The following is a 21,987-nucleotide window of genomic DNA, read 5'->3' on the forward strand; positions in this document are numbered from 1 at the left end:
GTAAGGGTATGTCACCATGTGTCCAGAAGACATAGGTAATGTGTCATTTCTGAATTTGTTTGAATTCGAATTCATCTGTCCCTTGTTGCTCATTGTTTTCAACAACTTTTAAGAGTGGCATTCAAGGTCCTTCGAAATAGAAACCGAGCTGATTTTTCCAACAAGAATCCATCAACCACATGGCGGTTCAACCACACAGAGCCATAGGCACACATATGCGCACACAGACATGCTCTGGTCCTTCTGCCCTCCTGCCCTCCCCTTGCTTCACTTCCTTGCCTGTCAAAGTCCTGTTAGCCTGTGAGTCCCAACTCAGTTAATATTTCCCAGCTTCACTATCCCAGTTAGACTGAATGACAGAACACACATGAAAGTCTGGTTGAGTATGTCTAGTTGTGCTTTCTCTGATAGAATGTGAACATCCTGAGGGCAGAAAGGTCATTTCAAATTCACCTTTCTATTTGAGTACCTCACACGGCACCTCAAACATGAGCATCTAGGTCATGCTAGTATTGGTTAGTAAGTTGAACTGTTTCTACCAGGTCCCTGAAAATCATCTGCAACTATCAGTGTCCTATCAAGACTGATCTGTTGTGATTACTCTGTTTTTGAAGGAAGAAAGAATATTGACAATTAAAAGTCATATCTCTGTTTGGGCTTAGGATGCAGTGTTCATTACAGAGGATTTGTTCATCAGCTTTCCCCTGGGAGGTTTCTATTCAGATGTCTTTGTTCTTCCTCAGGCTGCTCAACTGTATAGGGATCAGTTTCTAAGGAAACACCAACTATACATAAAATTTGGCTGATTTAATATGTGTATATGATACTTATGCATATGCATATTTTTTTCCAGTGCTAGAGCTATCAAACCCAGGGCCCTGTACGTGCTAGGCAAATGCTCTACCCCTGAGCTCCAACCCCTGTCCCCCTTAATCATGCTTTTATTACTATAATGACAGTACAGTGACTTAGAGACTGTTTTAATAAATATAAAAGTACTCTTCCCTATCTAATTGCTATCATCTATCCAGGTGGATAGTGAGCATGACTGGCCTCACTTCTTAGATGAACACAGCCATGTGCTAACCTGGCTGATTTGTTCAAGGTAAGGATCATTCAGATGATGTGCACAGCCTCTCCAGGAGCCAGTTAGGCCACTCTGGGGCTCAGAACCTGTGGCCTCACCTCATCCAAAGAGAACCCATTGATCCCTGAGTTATATGAAGGCAGTAGCCTACAGTGAGATTCTTCCTTTAGGAAGAAAAGTCCTTTAAATGAAAAGAAGAACCAGAATCCATTTAGTCTCCTTTGTGTACATTGAGTTTTGTTTGACCTGGGCTTGTTGCCATCTGTCTCTCAGGTCCTGATCTGAATCCCTATTTTGTGACTGTTCTGTCAAGGACCTTCTTCAAAATGTTGGGGAAAGGCTATTGCCTCATTGAAGCAAATGGACCCCAAAGGAAAAAAAACCCCACTGTGAATTGTTTGTACATTCTCACCCAAGGAGTTTCCTTTACCAATTTGTCTCACTAGAGCTGAAGAGTCCAGAGAGCTTCCTAACACCCCTCCTGTCAGAGGGTAAACATCCTGTGAGTGTCCCTGGCCCAAGTCCTGCAAATGCTCCCTTGACAGGGCCTGCCTCTTCCGAGCAGTACTGTGACTTCAGCCTTCTCCAACTTCTGGCCACTTTGGAGGCTGTTTCAGCCATTGCTGTCAACTTTCAGAATATTTGTAATGTCTCTGGTTGGTCTTTTGAACTGACCCCCTGAGGGTTCTAGTTAGCTCTGGCAGCTTTTGGAGGTGCCTTCATAAAGGCTTCATTATTTACCGTAGTTGCTGATTCCTGCTCTTGCCAAGGCGTGCAGTATGTTACTCCTTTTCAGACTTTGGGTAACATTGGCTGATTGTAGTGTTCTTGGAAAACTGAAAACATATATTTAGCCTTATATTTCATAGAAGTCCAATTTCAGAGGACCCTATTTTCTCATCTCCTGTTAAATTAATCCACTCTTTGCATCCTCGCTATAGGCTATCTGCCCTCAGAATTTTTAAAAAAAAAAATGGTCCTGGTTTGCATCCCAGCCTTTTTTATGCTTTTGCTTTTATCCCCAGAACACTTACTTCTGATGTATAACATGTGTATCTGACTCTGGATTTGATGGGCAAGTCCTCTGGCCTGGTTAGCACAGACATTAACAGGCTACTCCTAAAGACATCGTTCCAGGTGAAGGGTTTGATGGTGACTCCATACTATGCCCTTGCACAGGTTACAGTAGCCTTGTCTTTTTCACTAGGTATCATTGGTGGACTGACGAGTGTTATAACCTCAACAGTGGAAGGCGTGAAAACAGAAGGGGGTGTCAGCGGCTTCATATCTGGCCTCGGGAAAGGACTGGTTGGCACTGTGACCAAGCCAGTGGCAGGTGCCCTGGACTTTGCTTCTGAAACAGCGCAGGCAGTAAGAGACACAGCCACACTCAGTGGCCCCAGGTCAGTGATAATGGGACAAATGGGTTTGCCATTTCTACCTAGGTCTGAGCTGTGTCCAGTCCACACTGATGGGTTAATCATATACTTCATGCAGTTTTGATTTTGAGTAGTTGTACTAAACATTTTTCCCTGCCTAATATAAATACATGACAGTGGCATGGTTTTTTCCCAGGAGTTTATATCTCTATATACAATCTCATATATCTCGTATATTTCATATACATTGTAGATATGTAGATATGTACATACAGACAGATGTATCTATGTACATTGAGAGAGAATATTATGCTATGTTTACTTTTTCATTGGAAAAAATGAAAATAGATTTATGTCATTTCAAGATTTCTCTATTCATCAAGGTAAATGGATAGGTACCCTTTCCACCCTCACCTCCATGTCCATGAAGAAAGAATACCATCAGGTTGTAGGCTGGTGGGTCTCCTAGGCCCATGTTCGAGTTCCGGAATCCATGTGATTGCAGCCCAGGTCAAACAAAACTCAATGTACACAAAGGAGACTAAATGGATTCTGGTTCTTCTTTTCATTTAAAGGACTTTTCTTCCTAAAGGAAGAATCTCACTGTAGGCTACTGCCTTCATATAACTCAGGGATCAATGGGTTCTCTTTGGATGAGGTGAGGCCACAGGTTCTGAGCCCCAGAGTGGCCTAACTGGCTCCTGGAGAGGCTGTGCACATCATCTGAATGATCCTTACCTTGAACACATGGGTTGTTTCTTCTTAGCTTTTGTCCACTTGAAAGCACCAGCCAGCCCCCGAATCTCATAAAAAAAAAAGAGCTGCCTCCACCTCTGAAGTAAGTTGGCAGTTTTCTATAGTATGCTGTCTTGATACCAGCCTAGACTGGAAATCAGAGCCCATGTGGCTCCAGATTCCATAGAACCCAGCCACTTTAACTTAGCTGTTTGTTCAGTGGCCTGTTTTAGCCTTCCATCTCCAGAAGGACCAATTGCAGCTGCGTATCAGCAAATGGTTCAGTGGATGTTGCCTTTTCCAGCCAGCCCAGACCCAGTCAGGCTGGAGTCCACTGGGCAAGTCCACTGGCCTGCCTAGCTCAGGAATTTACAGGGATTTTGCTGCTTGCCTGGACAATGCACACCCCCTGTGTGAAGCAGTGAGCCTTTTTAGAGTTACCCCTCTGGGCCATGTCCACACCCTATTGCTCCCTCAGTGGGGTTCAAAGTGAAGTTGGCCCCAATTAAGTGAATCCATTTGTCTCCTCCAGAAAAACTCACCAATGACAAGTTACTGCAGCCAGGGAAATGCTCAAGGTTATAGGCTGGCCTGACAATGTGTGTTCCAGAATGTTTCCCATCTGTAAGCAGCTGTTATAAAAAAGAGTCTGCAGAGTTTCCTTGAGTTGCATTAAATTCTTAGATCAGATGCAGAGCTGAGGCAGACCTTGAGTATATGTTGAGGCATTATGCAGAAGTATGGAAAGACTGACAATAAGAAGACTTGAAAACTATTTCCAGTTATTTTATGTATGTGTGTGTACTCATTGGGCTTAAACTTAGAGCTTTAATGCCCCAATAACAGCACGCACACACAAAAGATTGTTAAATATTTATCTGCCTAAGCTGGCTTCAAACCTTGATTCTCACATCTCAGCCTCCTCAGTAGCTAAGATTATAGGCATGAGCCACTGACAATCAGCTTTCAGATAGATTTTTATTTCTACTCCAAGCCCAAAATGTCTTCTTCTAGTATTTCCCTAAGGTAATAAACCTTGATTTAAAAAAAAAAAAAAAAGTTCTGGGTGCCAGTGGCTCACACCGTAATCCTAGCTACTCAGGAGGCTGAGATCTGAAGATCACAGTTCAAAGGCAGTTGGGGCAGGAAAGTCTGTGAGACTCTTATCTCCAATAAACCACTCAGAAAACCAGAAGTGGCGCTGTGGCTCAAGTGGTAGAGCGCTAGCCTTGAGCTGAAGAGCTGAGGGACAGCACCCAGGGCCCAAGTTCAAGCCTCACAACCAACCAAAAAATTAAATTAATAAACTTGGTTAAAAAAATTGGCAAAAAAAAGTAGACCCTTATATGCCTTCAGATTTGTTTACAGATGAGGACAAGATAGTTGAGAGAATTACATAGTAAGTCGGTACCCACACAGCCTGTTGGAGATTGTAAAACCAAACCCAGCCATAGCATACCTGAGTTTAACTCTGTCCTGGCTGCTACCATGCCTGGCTGCTACTTGTTTGGACTTATCTCAAATACATCAGCTTCTATTCCTGTATATGCTGAATTTTGACAGGATTTTGTTGCAGGACTAGCACAACATTTACTTCCCTCTGGTTCTTCTATCCTATCACCTTAGCATTGACCAGGGTCTGGACCACAAAGGCCCTCAATGACTTGCTTCCTTTGTGGCATAGCTTACTGTGATTGTGGAGACACCAACAATTGGCCATTGGTTGTCGCAGCCCATGTGGCTTTCCTTTCCCTTGTAGACTGGATCCAGAAGAGTGGTATAGCTTGTCTTTAAGCACACAGGCCTGGGGCAGTGTGGCCACATTTAAACCACATGTTCTCTGAACACCTCTCTGCCCTGAAACACACTGCACAGCCGAATGAGGAACATTTAGGCTCCAAGGATCATATGAAGTTCCTGGAGGTGCCAGGAAAAGCATGGCAGCCAGTCCCAGCTGGGGAGGGGGCACCGTCCAGACCTGCTAATCAGATCTGGGTGAATTGTGGTGTCTTGTGGCACTGAAGTCGCAGTACTAGCTTTTGAAGGGATACATAGTAGTATTTGTCCAGGTTATTAATGAGGAGCCATGTGTTAGACAGAAAAGTTCACTTGACCGGGAAAACAACAGGTCAGATTCCCAAGCCCTGTATTTATTAGCTCTGGGCCTTTGCTAAATCTCTTCACCTATCTGAGCCTCAGGTGTTTCCATCTCTAAATCAGATAGTATACCTGTGTTTAAATTCTTTCTCCCAGGGGTTTGAAGCCTAACCAGAATTATTTTGAGTGCGGTGAAGAACTTTCAGAAGGAAGGGCAGTATTAGTTGGGGTTCCCAGAGCTCCCAGCTGGTGAAGAAATGTTTCTGTGTCTCTGAGGTTGGCTGGGATGACACTCTTGCTCTCTTAGGAGCATGTGGGGTTCTACCCAAGGGTAAATCTCCATTTCTTGGAAGTGAGATATAACTATCTCCAACCATTCTGGCCCATTGAATAGGAGCCAGGGGTGTTACTCAGGGTTTTCCCCACTGTTTAGACAACAGAGACTAACAAATGATTTGAAGGGATTAGAAGTGAGACTCTGACCGAGGACTGACCTGAGTCCGGGGACCAAGCCAGGAATAGAACCCAAGAGTCCAAGAGTTCTGCCTCTGAGTCTGCCTCTTGGAAGAGGCTTTCTGCTTCCTCTGTCAAATTTCATCCAAATGAAGGCTTAGATCTTAGCATTTATGTTTTAAATGACCCAAATTTTAAGCAGATGATAGCAAAGTAAACCATAAAACTGAGAAAGAATATTCCTTCCAGTAATCCATCTGAATAGTAGCCTTACAGGAAAGCCTGGCTCCTTTTTGTGTTTATTTGAACATGATTGTATTTTTAGGGAACCCCCCTCCTAATGTTCTTACAGATGAAAATACTTCCCATTTCTTCTTGTTGGAGTGTGTGGACATTCCACACTTCCAGCCACCTACCTAACTTCCTTCCAGTGTTTGCGTGTAAGCTCCTCTTCCTTAGGAAGGCAGGTGGGGGTGGGGGAGAAGAGGGTGGAGGACAGCAGAGCCTTTGGCCCCCACAAGGATGCTGTGGACCAATATCCCCCACTGCATTTGTTAACTGTACAAGTATGTGTGGTTTGGAACTGAAACAGGAAGCTTTTTCCAAGGCAGCGTTCTGCTGGCTCAGGTTGCTTCCAGTCTACGTGTATTGAGCCACATTTGTCTGTTCCCAAGTAAAGTTTATGAAAATGGCACAGATACAGCCACACTTGTGGTGCCGTTGATGCCTTGTGGAAAGCCTGCTACCCTGCTAGTGAGCAGGCTGTGCAGGCAAGGGCCGAGCTGTCTGCATGAGGGTGGTGCTGGTGCCCCGTTTGGGTACTTGGAAGAATCTTCTGGCAGAAAGCTGAAGGGACTCGGGAGTGGTCATTTCGTGGCCAAGACAGCTCTGCCCCGGAAAAGAAGAGTGCGGGACTGGCCTGGCTGCTGGCTTACTTCTCCTCCATCTGTTGCAGACTTTGGGGTGCACAGCATGCTAGGAAGGTAACAGACAAAGATTTATGAAATGGGGCCCGGAAGTTTCATTTCCTCCAGAACATTTCTTCACCTTTTTAGTCAGGACCTCAAAATGCAGGAGAAATGAGAATTGACAGCACTTGAAAGATTTAAACCAATTTAGTAAAGCCCTGGAGTGTTATCTTATTATTTAAGTTAGATAAGGAGGAAGAGGGAATTTGAAGGATGATGATAGATCAATGTTTAAGAATATAGCCATCAGGACTGATAATGTTCTGGAATCCCAGGACTCTGTACTGTGCTTGTAGATGGAAATGGCCGTTGCTTGAGAGCTCTGGAGTTGATTTCACAGAAGAGATTTACAGAGAGCATATTTTTTAGGAAAAACTCCCACGACACTGCCCAGTTTGTTTAATGACACTTTTTATTATAGGCCTCATAGATGGGGGACTGAAATGATTTTTTTTTAAAAAAAAAAAGCACTTTTCAGTGTGGTTTTTGTACTGTCCCAGGGACCCTCAGGGGAAATGAGTCTGAGACCTTTTTGGGTCACCAGAGCCTGACTGTTGTCAAGAATGAAGACAACAAGGAGAAGTTAGGAGATGCTTTCAGTTTCTCCATGCCAGTGTGCAGAGTAGCTTTAAATCGTTCTGTCCCAGCAGTGGTCCTGTGGCACATCGGCATAATTAGCTTGTCTCAAGCATTTAGGGAATTTCCAAAGGTAAAATACCAGTGCTACTGGGTGCAAGTGGCTCACACCTGTCATCCTAGCTACTCAGGAGGCTGAGATTGGAGATTCAAAGCCAGCCTGGGCAGGAAAGTCTGTGAGACTCTTAAATTAATCACCAGAAAACTGTGGCTCAAAGTGATAGAGTGCTAGCCTTAAGCAAATAGAGCTCTGGGACAGCACCCAGGCCCTGAGTACAAGCCCCATAAACTGGCGCAAAAAAAAATCATTGCTCTCAGTTTTCCCATAATATTCCCTTCCAAGTAAAGGAGGGCTGTCCAGGTGCCATGTTTTTGGCCACATTGCAGTCCAGTATTTCTTTGCAACTTACCATTTTGTCTTAAAACTGAATGAACTTTATATTTTATTCATGTTTATTTGTTTATGCATGTATATATGTATTTATTTAGTTAGTATATGGCTTGAACTCAGGACCTGGGTGTCCCTGAACTTCTTTGCTCAAGGCTGGCATTCTGTAACTTGAGCCACAGCTCCACTTCTGGCTTCTTGGTAGTTCTTTGGAGATCATAGTCTCAGGGACTTTCCTGTCCAGGCTGGCTTTGAACCATGACCCTCAGATCTCAGCCTTCTGAGTAGGTAGGATTATTGGCATGAGCCACTGGTTCTTGGTTTTATTCCATGTTTATTTTTAGAGAATGTTTTTAATTGCTAGCCACATTGGTGTAAGTACACCAGGCTATATACCTTCCATTGGGTTCCACAGACATGAACACTGTGATTTTATATATATTATATATATATATATATATATATATATATATATTATATATATATATATATATATATATATATGTATGTATGTATATGTATATGTATATATGAATGTTGGTAAGGATGAATAGTTGATGCTTTTTCTGTGGTCAACCCTCAGACTATGTTTCACCTTTGGGCATATATATCTATATATTAGCCTGGTGTCTGCCTGCTACTTGGAACAGCTAGTGTGTTGGCATTGCTGGAGCCCCATTTCTGTGTTGCTGTATCCAACTGAAGGGAAAGGACTGTCCTGTTTTCTCTGTTGTTCACAGGGACACAGGACGTAATGGTCACCACTTTATCTGTCTTCTGCTCATGTTCATGTGTGCCTGGGTGAACTGAGGGCCAAGCAGCCTCACTTCTGATTTTGCCAGACCAGGTCTTCTCAGAAAAGGGGTGAAAGGGTGCAGGTGGCCTGGGGAATGAGAAAATGACAGGTCAGTGACCTCAGTCCCCTGGTTCAGCCCAAGAAGAAGAAACAGCAGGAGCTATATTAATGACAGTGGCTGTCTAACTTGTATCTGAAATCAAGCAGAGGGAATTGCAGGCTAGGATATTTTTTAGAAACATCTTCAGGCCTTCCTACCTTATAAGTCAATTCTCTCACAGGAACACAAGCAAAGAAATCCTATTTTCTGAGACAGATTTCTTCCCTCTTGCTCAACTCTACTTTCACTCAGAAGGCCCCAGACAAAGCCATCCTCATTATAGCATAACTTAGAGAAAGCTCAGATCTGCTACTGAAAAAAGAAATGCAGAGTGTGTGTTCGTGCACACACGTGTTTGAGAAAAGCCTTTCCATTTCTGAAATCCCATGACTCATTTTTATGCAAGATTATCTGTTAGGGGGAAAAAAACACTTTTTTGGTCATGGTACAGTATAATCTTTTCTAGACAGGAGAACGTCTAATTTTTGCCATTTTTGGCATGCAGAGATGACTGGCTTTATGGAAACATTACAGTCAGTCTTGCTCCTAAAAGTAAAAATCATGAGAGTCTAGGGCAATGCATCCTTGAAGTCCAGTATTGCATCCAGCAGGTCTTTGAAAAAGAAAATAGAATAGAAACTGTGATAGCTCTGTGACTTAAAAGTGAAATTATCCAGTCATTATAAGAACATTTTGTGTACAGAAAAGGATGCAGAGCCTTGTACCGCCTGTGGAGCTCCTGCAAAGGTCTGGGGCTTCATTATCTCCAGGTTTTGATGGCTACTGTGTGTTGGTGATGGTTTCCTTACAGCACCATTGTTGCTCACCAGGATGAAATGGGAATCCTTATGGAGAGAGTCTAGGGGTCCAGGTTGCAGTTGGAAGCCCCCGCTCCCTCCTTCCAGCTGCACACTGTAAGATAATTCCCTGCTGCCGACCAGAGAATTAAAGACTTAGTATTGCATTACAAGTAAGGCTTATCAGCTTTGAGGGAGGAAAGGTATGTTTGGGTGTTATAATCACCTTTACCTGCTCCCTGCTTGTGGAATGCCTTTCTTTTCTTTATTTTGTTTTTGAGTTAGCATGTATTTGTAATATGAGGTGGTCTCTCCATAATGTTTCTATACATGCATACAGTATACTTGCAACCAATTCGGCCCCTCCTCTGTATTCCTATTCCTTCCTCTGCTCCAGAATGCCTTCCAAAGATAGATTCTTGCTAAATTTCTCACTAATCTGTCAAGTAAGAGAAATTCAAGATTAATATGGATTAGTAAAACTTCTTTTCATACTAGGATTTGAACCTAGGCTTCATTTACATTTGCTAGGCAGGGGCTTTGCTGCTTGAGTTATAGCTCCCAGTCCTTTTGAGCTTTAGTTACTTTTTGGATTGGGTCTCATGTTTTTGTCTGGAGCTAGCCTCAGACTGTACTCCTCCTACCTTGGTGGCCTCTGGCATAGCTGGGATGATGGGCACCCAGGACCACACCTGGAAGCTTTATTGATCTAAATGTGGTCTCTGTAACTTTTTGCCCCAACTTGCTTTGAGCTGCCAGCCTTTCAGTCTGTACCTTCTGAGCAGATGGGATTACAAGCATGAGCAACCTTGACCAGCTGAATTAGTAAAATACTTTTATTCCAACACATTGTATAAAAACCAGTATTATATTGGGCTTCTATAACATCAGGTTAACTGCATCCTTAATGGATTTACACTAATACACAGAGGAAATAACTTTCTAACGAGTACAGAATTTGTATATTTGAAGCCTTCAAGAACAGAGGATCTTAAACTTTGATCTAGAGACCTCTGGGGAATACCAGGTCTGTAACTTCAAACCTATTTTCTATGTTCATTTATTTGGATTCACACACATATAAAGTATTATTGTTATATATTATATATTCTATTATATATAGCAATAAGTGCACAGTGGAGTTTAAAAGAACCTGCACAGTACGTGATTCTGCAACAGGCGGAATGTAGAAGCAGACATGAGAAGACAGCTGTTCTCTATTAAAACTCACAGATTTGCAAAAATGTGAAACAGTGCCCCTCCTCTCACCTTTGGTGACTCTGCAAACTTGCTACTAGCAACAGGTACACCTGTACCTGGTTAATTTCCTTGACAAGCTGTTCTGTGTGAAAATATGGTGAGGATCCATCATCTGGCTGATAAATAGCACCTATCAGTGATGGTGGATTAATTTGGATTAGGCCAGAGGAGCCACTGTAATGCGATGCTTCACTTTGGCTCTCTGCCAGTGGTTGTCAGCTCTCCTGGTTTGCTGCTGACGTTTACTGGGTTTCTTCAAGGAACAATTGGAAAGATTTTATCATAAGCCAGAAAGACCTCTTACAATAATTTCCCTAATTTAGTCCTTCACCTTAACCTGCCATCCCAATAAATTTTAACTTTGGTGGCAGGTAAGTGCTGAGCCAGTTGCTTTGAAGTGCACAGTCTGTCTTGTCTGAATACCCCTCACTTGCCTTGCAACACCTAACTTTCAGGTACTGGGGACAGTGTAAGGAAACTGACATATTCAGTTTCTGTCCTAGCAAAGTTGGTGGAGCAGGAGCAGCCCACAGTATTTGGATAGGCTCCTTTGAACTCCTGGTGGAAAGCCATTTTTATGAGGCAGTTGTTCTGTGTTAACAGCGGAGATAGCTCCTAGTGCAGTTTCCCCAAACAGACATCAAACATCAATAATGGCAGGAGTGACCCAAGCTGGATCGTAAAATCCCAGGAACCACAGAAAACTTCAAACGGGAGTCAGAGCAAAACCTCACCTCTCCTAATGAGGAGTGTAGGTCCCAGGACGCCTGGCTAGAGTCCACTGAAAACGCTGAGTGCAGCTGGGTGGACAGGGCAGAGATCACTGCTTTCCAAAGCTTCACCCACTGAGCCCGGCAGTACAATGAGGGGAGGGTAATATCTGACACCTGCCCACCTCCTCCTGATGCCCACCTCCTACTGTGGAACAGGCCAGATTGCCATAGAAAGTGCTTTCATATCCCTTACAGGAAAGATGTGAAACACCGGAAGAGTATTTATGTCTTTGTTTGAGCTGTTAGGACCCTGGTTAATTCAGGCTACCCCATTCTACACTTGTGATTTTCATTTAAGTATAAGGAAGTTGAGAGTAGAAGTTGACTGAGTGAATATTGAACTCCTCCTGGATGGTGTTTATCCGATAGGTACTAAATACTTGAGAATATCGCAGTCTTCTGGGCAGGTTCTAGAGTATCACCCAGCTGTTTGTTTTTTATGTTAATATTCTTAAGCCATTCTTGTAAGTTCATTGGAGCAAGCTCCCTAAAATCTTACGTGTTGTTAATGATTTCACTTACTGTTTGTTCTTAAAAAATAATAATAAAAACTGGGCGCCAGTGGCTCATGCCTATAATCCAAGTTACTCTGGAGGCTGAGATCTGAGGACTGCTGTTCAAAGCCAGCCTGGGCAGGAAAGTTCATGAGACTCTTCAATGCTGTGGCTCAAAGTGATAGAGCACTAGCCTTGAACAAAAGAGCTCAGGGACAGTGGCCAGGCTCTGAGTTCAAGCTCCATGACCAACAATAAAAATAAATAAATAAAATTGCATCTGTTGTGGGAGTGTGTCTGGGAAGGAGTTAGCAACAGGCATTTTTCCCCACTCCATTACTATGTCTATCATAACTCCATCAAAACAAATCACTTTGGTTTTATAAAGTGTTTATAAAATTAGCTAGTGAAGCCAGTACCAGTAGCTCATGCCTGCAACCCTAGTTACTCAGAAGGCTGAGATCTGAGGATCCTGGTTCAAAGCCAGCCAGGGCAGGACAGTCCATGAAACTCTTGTCTCCAATAAACCACCAGAAAACTGGAAGTGGCGCTGTGGCTCAAGTGGTAGAGTGCTAGTCTTGAGCTGAAGAGCTGAGGGAACAGCACCCAGGCCCAGAGTTCAAGCCCCATGACCAATCAAAAAAATAATAATAACTAGTGATCCTTTGACCTCTTTAATTCCTCTTTATACCTTGTATGTGTTCAGTAAATTGTATCTATTCTGTCGTTGACTGGAATGGTATTTTAAAAAGTGACTATAACAAAAATTTCTTTATCTTCTCAAGTTAAATTTTTTCTTTTTGGTTGGTCATGGGGCTTGAACTCTGGGCCCAGGCACTGTCCCTAAGCTCTTCAGCTCAAGGCAAGTACTCTAACACTTGAGCCACAGTGCCACTTCCAATTTTCTGTTGGTTATTTGGAGATAAGAGTCTGACAGACTTTCCTGCCTGGGCTGGCTTTGAACTGTGATCCTCAGATCTCAGCCTCCTAAGTAGCTAGGATTACAGGTGTGAGCCATTGGTGCCTGGCTTAAGTTTGTTTGTTTGTTTGTTTGTTTGTGGGGGGGGTCCGGTTGTGGGGCCTGAACTTTGGGCCTGAGCACTGTCCCTCAGCTCTTCAGCTCAAGGCTAGCGCTCTACCACTTGAGCCACAGCACCACTTCCGGCTTTTTTTTCTTTTTGCTTATATGGTGCTGAGGAATCGAACCCAGGGCCTCATGCATGCAAGGCAAGCGCTCTACCACTGGGCCACCTTCCCAGCCCCTTAAGTTTTATTTTATAAAAGTAAATATGTGTTAACATTTTTAAAGTCAGAGACTTCTTTTTTTTTTTTGGTTGGTCGTGGGGCTTGAACTTTAGGCTTGGGCGCTGTCTACCACTTGAGTCACAATGCAACTTCCAGCCTTTTCTGTTTATGTGATGCTGAGGAATCGATCTAGGGCCTCATGCATGTGAGGCAAGCACACTACGGCTGAGCCACCTTCCCAGCCCAAGTCAGAGAATTCCTAAATGTTCAACTACCTAAAACTGCCATCTCTTGCCTCTCCTTTCCCTGTCCCTGATTGGCTACTACAGAAGGAAACCCCTTTCATCTGGAGGTATTTGTGCTTCCACAATTCTAGAAAAATCAGTATGCCATGATCTACCTCACTCACTGTACTGTACATATGTGTCCCTCCCCCTGTTTTCAGTAGTTACATCATCTTTTTTAGATTAAGTCAGTGAATCCACATAGATTACTAACATTGTATGCCCTTTTTTGAGTTTTTTGGCTTATTTCCTTTGTTTTCTGTGTTCATATTTCCTAATCTCCCTCAAATGTGTATTTACTTTCAAGTTATTTTGTAGGGGAAAAGTAGTAAGTCCTTTTTCTTACTTAAAAAAAGGTCTCTATCTGCTGATTGCTAATTTATCCATAAAACCACCTCTGTATGTTTAAAAAGCACTTACATAACGATCAGCTTTGTTCCTTTTCTTGGGAATTCTCCCTAAACTACTTGTGCTGCTGTGTGGAGGCTGTTGTCCTAGTTCTATTCTGTTTTGGTGTCTTTCTTTCTTGATTAGAGACAGTCCTCAGATGGTAGTCTTCAGTGTCTGTCCTATTCTGTTTAAAGATGAGGCCTCAACAATCCACTGAGAGCACTCTAGGGCACAGGCCTCCCATCGATTGGTAGGTGGGGCCTGCTGTTGGTCCTGGTCTTCTGTTGAAGAGCAGACCTGATGGGGGTCAGATAGAGGATCTGCAGGTCTGACTACTTCTCATGTGGACTCTACCCAATCTTCCTGATTTCATCAGTTTATACACACGCCTCCCTGTTCCTCCTGTATGCCAGGCTTTCAGAGCTCTTGGGAGCTGCCATGATTTTGAAACCTAACAAGTTCTGCCATAATGATCAGCTCTGTGGCTTCACTCCCTCGGACCTATATTTCAGCACCACATGTGTATCTGCTCAAAAGCATGGTTGATATCCCTTCTCTTTCTTTGTATTCACACCATTTATATCCTTTTGCTTTCACATCAGAGGGGTCTCTGGACTAGATTTGTCATTTTAATTGGAAGTCTTATAATAAGACTTTTCACAGGTTCATCTTTCTTCTGTCCTTTCCCCCCCACTTCTGACTTGGCTTGCTTTTCCTGAAATCTGTAACAATTATTCTGTTACAATGACTTGTGTGGCATTTTTAAAACTTTTACTAGGACCCAGGCATGGTTCTATGTGGCTTACCTGTATTACCTCCTTTAAGCATTATAGCAACTCTGGGATAGTGGTTACTTGGGCTGTCTGTAACCTGTTTCTCCCAGAATAATGAAAAATGTTAAGTAGTAGGAAGTTGTCACACCAGCCGCCAGTGGCTCACGCCTATAATCCTGGCTAATCTGGAGGCTGAGATCTGAGGATCACATTCAAATCCAGCCTGGGTAGGTAAGTCCGTGAGACTCTTATCTCCAATAAACCACTAGAAAACTGGAAGTGGCACTGTGGCTCAAGCTCTGGTAGAGCTCTCCCCTTGAGCTGAGGGATAGCACCCAAGCCCAGAGTTCAAGCCCTATGACCGACAAAAAAAAAAAAAGAAGTTGTCGTCAGTCCTGACCCCAGCTTTGAGGCTGGTATTGGTCTTTAATCTTCCTTTCTGTGTGTTGTAAAGAAACAGGTTGTAGAAGGTTCTTGTCAGATCCCAGGAACATGAAAGAAGCAGCACACCCAATGGTAGTGACATGGCCCTGTCACCACCCCGCCTTGAATCATAAAAGCCATTCAGAGGGGCCAGCAGCTGGTGAACGACTGTACTTAGATCCTGGGTGCTGATGGGTGTTTTGTAGTTTCCAAAGGAAGTTGCTGAAAGTTTTCTTATCTCAACACTCCAAGGGCAAGAGGTCTTTCTTCAAAGAGAAACCCTTATTTCAGAAAGAGATGTGGAAGGCACATAAAATCTCAGGGGCTTCCTCAGTGCTAGAGGAAGATTTGACGGGCAGTGTGAAGAGAGAATCCAGAAGGGGCCCCTGGCCCTGTGTGGCTTCCACATCGACTGCTAGGTGCTGCAGGTCCCCAAACCCTGCTCTTTTTGAGTCATGGCCAGGAGAGTACTCCATGGCTTGATCTCTCTGAAGTGAGATTCCTCTAACTCCTATGGAATAAGTAATAAGGCCTACCACAGTGGGTGGTTATGTGTATTAAATTATACAAGGTGTGGGCTGGGAAGGTGGCTCAGTGGTAGAGTGCTTGCTTGCATGCCTGAGGCCCTGGGTTCGATTCCTCAGCACCATATAAGCAAAAAGAAAAAGCCGGAAGTGGTGCTGTGGTTCAAGTGGTAGAGCGCTAGCCTTGAGCTGAAGAGCTGAAAGACAGCACCCAGGCCCAGAGTTCAGGCCCCAGGACCAGACCCCCCCCCCCAAAAAAAAAAAAAACAAATAAATTATACAAGGTATATAAAGTACCCAGCATGACATGGGGCATGTAGTGAGGGCTGGTTAATTGTATCTGTTAATATCAAGTTTGAGCAAAAGTGAACCAAGGGTTATGTCACTATGCTGAATCGCTGCCCTGAATTGTGCTGTCTGCCAGACAGGTAGTTCTTATGCTTTGCTGGGTTTGTCCCTCTCCTTCTCTCACACAGAATTGACAGTTCAATCAGGCCTACTAACCTGGGTAGAACTGCTGGCTGGAGGGACTTTCCTGAGCTCTCAGCCTATGTGCCAAGAACCCACTGCACAAGGTGTGCAGAGGCCGTGAACCTGCTCTGAACCCACTTGTGTGGAGCAGGTGATCCCAAACTATTGTTAGTGTCTCCTGTAAATGAGATGCCTCTGGGTTCGAGCAGAGTTCAGCCAAAGGCCCCACATGACATGGAAATCTGTCCTGGAGCCAGGTTTGTCAGTAAAAGTTATGTAGCGAATGTCTCCAAACACTGGCATCTGTTGTCTGCCGAGGGTAGGGCAACTGAGAGTGATGGAGTGCTTTCGGAAATTAGGATGGAGCATGAGACCTGTAACAGCTGACAGACTGTTTCAGGCCACTGTTCATCATCCGGCTCTTTTGATAAACAGCCTTAAAAGCATTACGTGGTTTGGAAAGCATTCTTTAAAAATGATTATGTTTTCCAGATGCATGACGGTCCCGACTCATTGTTGTTTAACGGTTTCAAATTGTACAGATTCCTCTGCAGTAGAACTGTGATAACTATTGATGACTTATCTGTCTGACTCTTGCTGGGAGAGCCTCACAACAATATTATCCTGTGGGCTGAAGTCCCCGATGTGTGTTAAAAAATAAACAAAAAAGTGCTCAAGTTCGGTGCTGAGAGTTTCAGAGGGAAAGCTAGTTCTTTCACCTTTGGCTTGGTATGATGAGCTCCTTCCAACATCCTTTTCATCAGGCAGCCTTTATTCTGCAAGTTCTATTGTAGTACCTTTGAGCCTTTGAAAAAATGCACATTCTCTCAATTATTAATGTTGTTCACTTCCTAACTTCAACTTTTACCTTCCGAGTTGTCCTGCTCCTAGAAAGTTAGTCGCTGTTACCTGTTGAGCCTCCTAGGAAATTCTGGGTGATAATGGGCAAAGGAAGTGACTCTTGGCATTTGGGCCAGGCATTTTCCTGGACCATGTAGAAAATAAATAAAGTACTCTTGACTTTACCAGAATCTAAGGTATTACAGGATTTCTGGATTTGTTTTCTATCTTAAGGTTCAGGATAGTATTTATGGGGGTTTTATGCTGTGAGGGAAGTAAGTAGTTTGGACATCATTGTGATTTACTATGCTGAAGTGACAGCATTCCTCCTTGAATATCTGACCAGAATAACTGATCTGGATGTTCCCTTTGGGTATTGGCAGCAGCCTGGTGTCCTGTTAGTAGATCAGGATTGGGAATTGAGACCAGAAATCTGACTGCACCCCTGACACTGCTTTGCTTCATGGACCTATAGATCACTTTTATCCCTTCCATGGGCCATTCTCTGCACTAGCCAAGGCGGGGAGTCAGTCTTGTCCTGGTCACGTGTGCATATGGCATGTTGAACATTAGTTGTGAAACTCCCTGGAGTAGCATCACAATGGGGCTCTTGCTAAGGCTGGCTCTGCCACCATGGTACGAGGAAGAGTGAAGCTGGACATCGGGAAATGTGATAATGTTTTCTAAAAACAGAAAGGCAACAGGCCCGTCTGAGGCTGTATTACACTTAAAGTATTCTTAGCAGCGTGTGATTCTAGTCTTATCCCCAGCCAGACATAACACCACTTGCATTGGTTATATCTAATCCCCCAAAGAAGTTGAGTTGGTGGCCATGTCTGCCTGTCACTGCTTCAGCCCTTCCCATACACACCTCTAGGACAATTGCAAAGCAGCCTAGACATAGCCAGCTAGCTCCCAAAGGCAGAAGCCTACTTAAAACATCCCATCCAGGGAACCTGTGGTAAATGGACCACTCCCACACGGTCCCTCCCTGTGGAGGTACTTCAATGTTCTTAGTTCCTTTTGTGCTACTAGTCAGGAAGTCAATGTAAAAACAAAGACCTTGAGAGGCATTTGAATAAGAACTGCTGTGTGTGGTGTTAGAAAGCAAATTCCAAACATATTTACTCCTGTTGCCAATCCCTATCAGATCAGCACTTCTTATGGCAGCCCTGTCCACAGAGCTACAGTAAATAGCAATGTAGCTCATGGAAAAGGGCAGCCCACACCAGGAATAAGAAGCATGGAGGGTTCTACTCACATCTACTTTGTAGGAAACTCGTGTCCCTACATTTTTAGAATCTGACTTCCTTATTTACTTATGATTATATGTTCCTGGAATATTGTCATAAAAGTGATCTGAGAGAGAAAAAGCTCCACAGGAAGTGGGGGAATGAGGTCACTGTTTTTAAGTTCTCAAAGTCTGTGTTGACCCCTGGTAGAGTCTCATTTCCAAGTTTTCCAGATTTTAATATATCAGAAATGTTGTTGCATTGGAGCTCATGGTGGCTCAACCCTGACCTTCACAAGCCTTTGTGTTATACTCTGACACCAGATGAGCCTAGTTCACTAATTAATGTACATTATCATAGCCTGTGTGACTGAGCATCAGTGCTGGATCCTGTGAGGTATGATTGTGACTGGAGCTGACTGAACTCTGACCATGTATATAAATAACTAGTCATTACACATTTCACTTGAGAATTTCCTAAATGACCATACTTTTTTTTTCTTGTGTATTTTCTGTCTTAAGTGGTTCTCTCTCATACTTCATTTTTAACCAACCAGAATAAAGAGTACACCAAAGAATTACCATGGTTATTTTACTCTGATTCTTCCCATTTACCCTCCAAAAAGGTACCTTGGGTTTTGAAAAGACAAAACTAGTTTATACATTTGTAAATATCAGGACATAGATAGGAAACTTTGTTAGGTAAATGTGAAAACGCATTTGTAGTTCTGTTCAAAAATTCGTGGGTTACTGGGAACAGGGAGGTCCAGCTCTGCAGCTTTGGATTGAAGCAGCAACAGACCACTGACTCTACCGGGAAGTGAAAAGTGCCTGTGGTATGCAGTTGCTGCTGTGAGTCTGTATTTATTTTTAGACAAGCTCAGGCCCTTGCCCAGTGCTATGTCAAGAAGGCTAAAGACTGACCTGGTTGGAAGGTGTTGGTCAAGGCAGCAGTGGCTCCCTCAGAGGCTTCCTGCCTGGTTTTCTTATCGTGTCTTTGGTTTGCTTTTGGCTTTGTTTTGTTTTTCTCCCTGTTTTCCTACTCTTCTCTCTATTTTGCTTGGACCTTGGTTAGAAGAATTCTAGTGACCATTCCAGAATCCCAACATTCTGTCCAGAGGCCTCATTATCTAGGTGAGCCTACCAGTGATAGCAGACATACACAAAAAATTGTGAATTCTTGGCTAACCAGTGGGGAGAGCCTAGATGTACTTCCAGGGTCCATGGAGAACTAAAGATGACCCACTCTCACCAGGTTTGGAGTGCCCTCTTTGAGGGGTAAACTTTAAAGCCCAAATGCCTCACAAATACCACACACTCATACACACATACACACCCAACACACACACACACAGCTCATGTCCCACTTTGGTAGCCAAGAACAGGGCTGGGAATGTGACTCAGTGGTAGATTGCTTGCCTAGCATGCATGAAGCCCTGCGTTTGATTCTGCAGCACCACATAAACAGAAAAAGACAGAAGTGGTGCTGTGGCTCAGGTAACAGAGTGCTATCCCTAAGCAAGTGAAGCTCAGGAACAGTGTCCAGGCCCTGAGTTGAAGCCCCAGGACTGGCAAAAACAAAACAACAACAAAAAACAAGAACAGCTAGTAGTCAGTGTTTTGTGTTTCTGTCTCCCATGGAACTGGGAAGAATTGAAGCTGGCAGTAGAAATGTCTCCTTCTAATATCTCAGTGACACTAAGGCCCCAGAGGGCCCTTGAGTTCAAGTAGAGGTGCTGTCCACGAAGTCCTACATTGGTAGGGTTTTATGGGAAGTTGGTCAGGGAGCAGACTGAAGGTTTGCTTTTGTAAGAACAAAGTGAAGGCGTCCATTCAACTGTGGCTTGGGGCCTATATATAGGGGCCCAGGGCCTGCTGGGATGGGGTTCACACTCAGGCTGTCCTTTTGCCCTTCCACTGAACTCTCTTCAGTTCAGTCATGAGCAAACAGTCAGGGCCTGAACTAACAACCCTGCAGTGCTCCGGAGCACGGCTCGCTTACAGTACGGAACAAAGGGAGGGAGGGCCGCGTGGGCCGGCCCAGGCCGAGGAATGCGGCTTCAGGGTTCTGCTCCATAAATTTAACCAGCACGACGAAAAGGAGATAATATGAGCCTTCGTGATGATCTGAAAGGGGGAGGCTCTGTGTCCCATTGATTGCGGTCTGGCCGGGTGCCAGGCCCAAGCCTGACCGACAGTTGAACCATATCGTTAAGGCGTGTAATACAGCTCGAGTCTTGTACTGCCGCCAATGAGTACATATCCACAGGGCAAAAGTTTATAAAGAGTTGAGGCCGGACTGCTTAACCCTCTCACACTGCTTGTAATAGACCCAGCTGCCATTCAGAACTTGCCCATCCGAGGTGACTGAGGGAGGCCTCACACTCCTGTTCGTCCAGCCGCTTCTCGGGGCTGGGCAGAGGGATGGAGCACTGCCTCAAGGGGGTCGCAGTGCTGGGATGTTCCTTCCTGAGCTGCAAGACAGTCTGCCCTCCACCCCCAGCCCCGAAATGGGACACCGCAGGACTTGCTTCCGAGCGGCTCTGTTTGCAGTATAATGTTGCTTAAGGAAACAGGCTGACACAACAGGAAACCTACCCGTCTCCCAGGAGGCCATGCTTGGTGGCACGGGGCTTGGATGCTGCCTTGGAGCTGTCTGGTTGAGCTGTGGGGCTCAGGGTGGTTCTGGCTCCCTTCCCTGCCACCCAGCCGCCTCAGGCTGTGCATGGCCTTTCCACAGCTGAGCCTCCATGCTAGAGCAGCGTGGATAGAAGGCTGGTATCCCAGTGTTCTTCCTGTCACAGGCAGGTGGCCTCTGACTCTGTTCGTCAGGGAGGGCATGAGGAAGTAGACAGGCCTGAGTCTCAGAGGGGACACCACCTCCAGCACTTGCTCAGACAGATTCAGCATGAGTGTATCAGAAGGAAAAGGCTGCCTGTATTCAGAGGAGCCTCAGAGGAAAGTGGGTTAGTGGTATTCCAGCTTATCCATTAACCCTGACTATACGGGGAACCTGTGTGTGCCTTGTCCTGCCATCTAGCAGGACATGCTCCTGTCTTTTCCAGAGTGCTGCTTGTCCACAGTGAATGTTCTGGTGGCAAGGGAACCAGGATTTGATTCCTGGAGTGTGAGCACAGAGCACGTGCTGATACCAAGGCACTGCATCTAGACTCTCCCACCACAGATCTCCTGGAGTCAAATCTGGCCTTCCTTCTGCCTCCTTTGGGTTCCTGGACATGAGCAATAGGGTTTAAATTAATTCTGATAACCAAAAACTATTTGAGGAAAGACAAGACTCAAGCACAGGTTGGGGTGACTTTATCCCTCATGGGGTGAAAGGTTCTTACCACCCTTCTTCACCTCCATTGGCTTCCCATAGACCTGCCACAAGGGACATGGCAAAGCTAGGAAGTTTGGAGGGACTCCGGGCCAGAGGCTTCTTTGGGCCAAACAGCAATGCACCTGAGCACAAGGGTACCCTGGCCTTTGGAGAACTGGCACTGAGCTAAGCTCCTTGCCAGTTTCACAAAACAGTGGCTCTGCCGTCTACTCAAGGCTGTCTTTATTTGCTGGCCATCTGGGACCTTCAGCTGGTACCCAGCTGGCATAGGAAACCTCAGTGGTGGAATCAGCATGCTCTGATTGTCCTTCTTGGGGTCCAGGGATGGCTTCTGGATCTTGGATCTATGGGGCTTGAACAAAAGGCCTTTAGAAGTGTGAGAAGACAGGATAGCCACCTAGCCCTGAGACTGTTGGATACTGTTAGTTATGCTTCCTGGTCAATGTACTTAAAAAGCCTAGAAGTAGCCAGGCACTGGTGGCTCACGCCTGTAGTCCTAGCAT

General features: G+C 44.6%; 1 protein-coding gene across 8 annotated transcripts in view; it reads left to right on the plus strand.

The window, feature by feature from the left end:
- Nucleotides 1–21,987, plus strand: part of Vps13d (vacuolar protein sorting 13 homolog D) — a 242,471-nt gene that overhangs the window by 191,146 nt on the left and 29,338 nt on the right. For all 8 annotated transcript variants that reach the window (XM_070037405.1, XM_070037408.1, XM_070037409.1 and 5 more), the window contains one exon: nucleotides 2,295–2,490. In XM_070037405.1, coding sequence (XP_069893506.1) covers nucleotides 2,295–2,490 — 196 coding nt within the window. The remainder of the gene's footprint in view (nucleotides 1–2,294; nucleotides 2,491–21,987) is intronic.

The sequence above is a fragment of the Dipodomys merriami genome, unplaced genomic scaffold (genome assembly GCF_024711535.1).
Source record: "Dipodomys merriami isolate MVZ:Mamm:240054 unplaced genomic scaffold, mDipMer1.0.p SCAF_28, whole genome shotgun sequence".
NCBI classification, from domain to species: Eukaryota; Metazoa; Chordata; class Mammalia; order Rodentia; family Heteromyidae; genus Dipodomys; species Dipodomys merriami.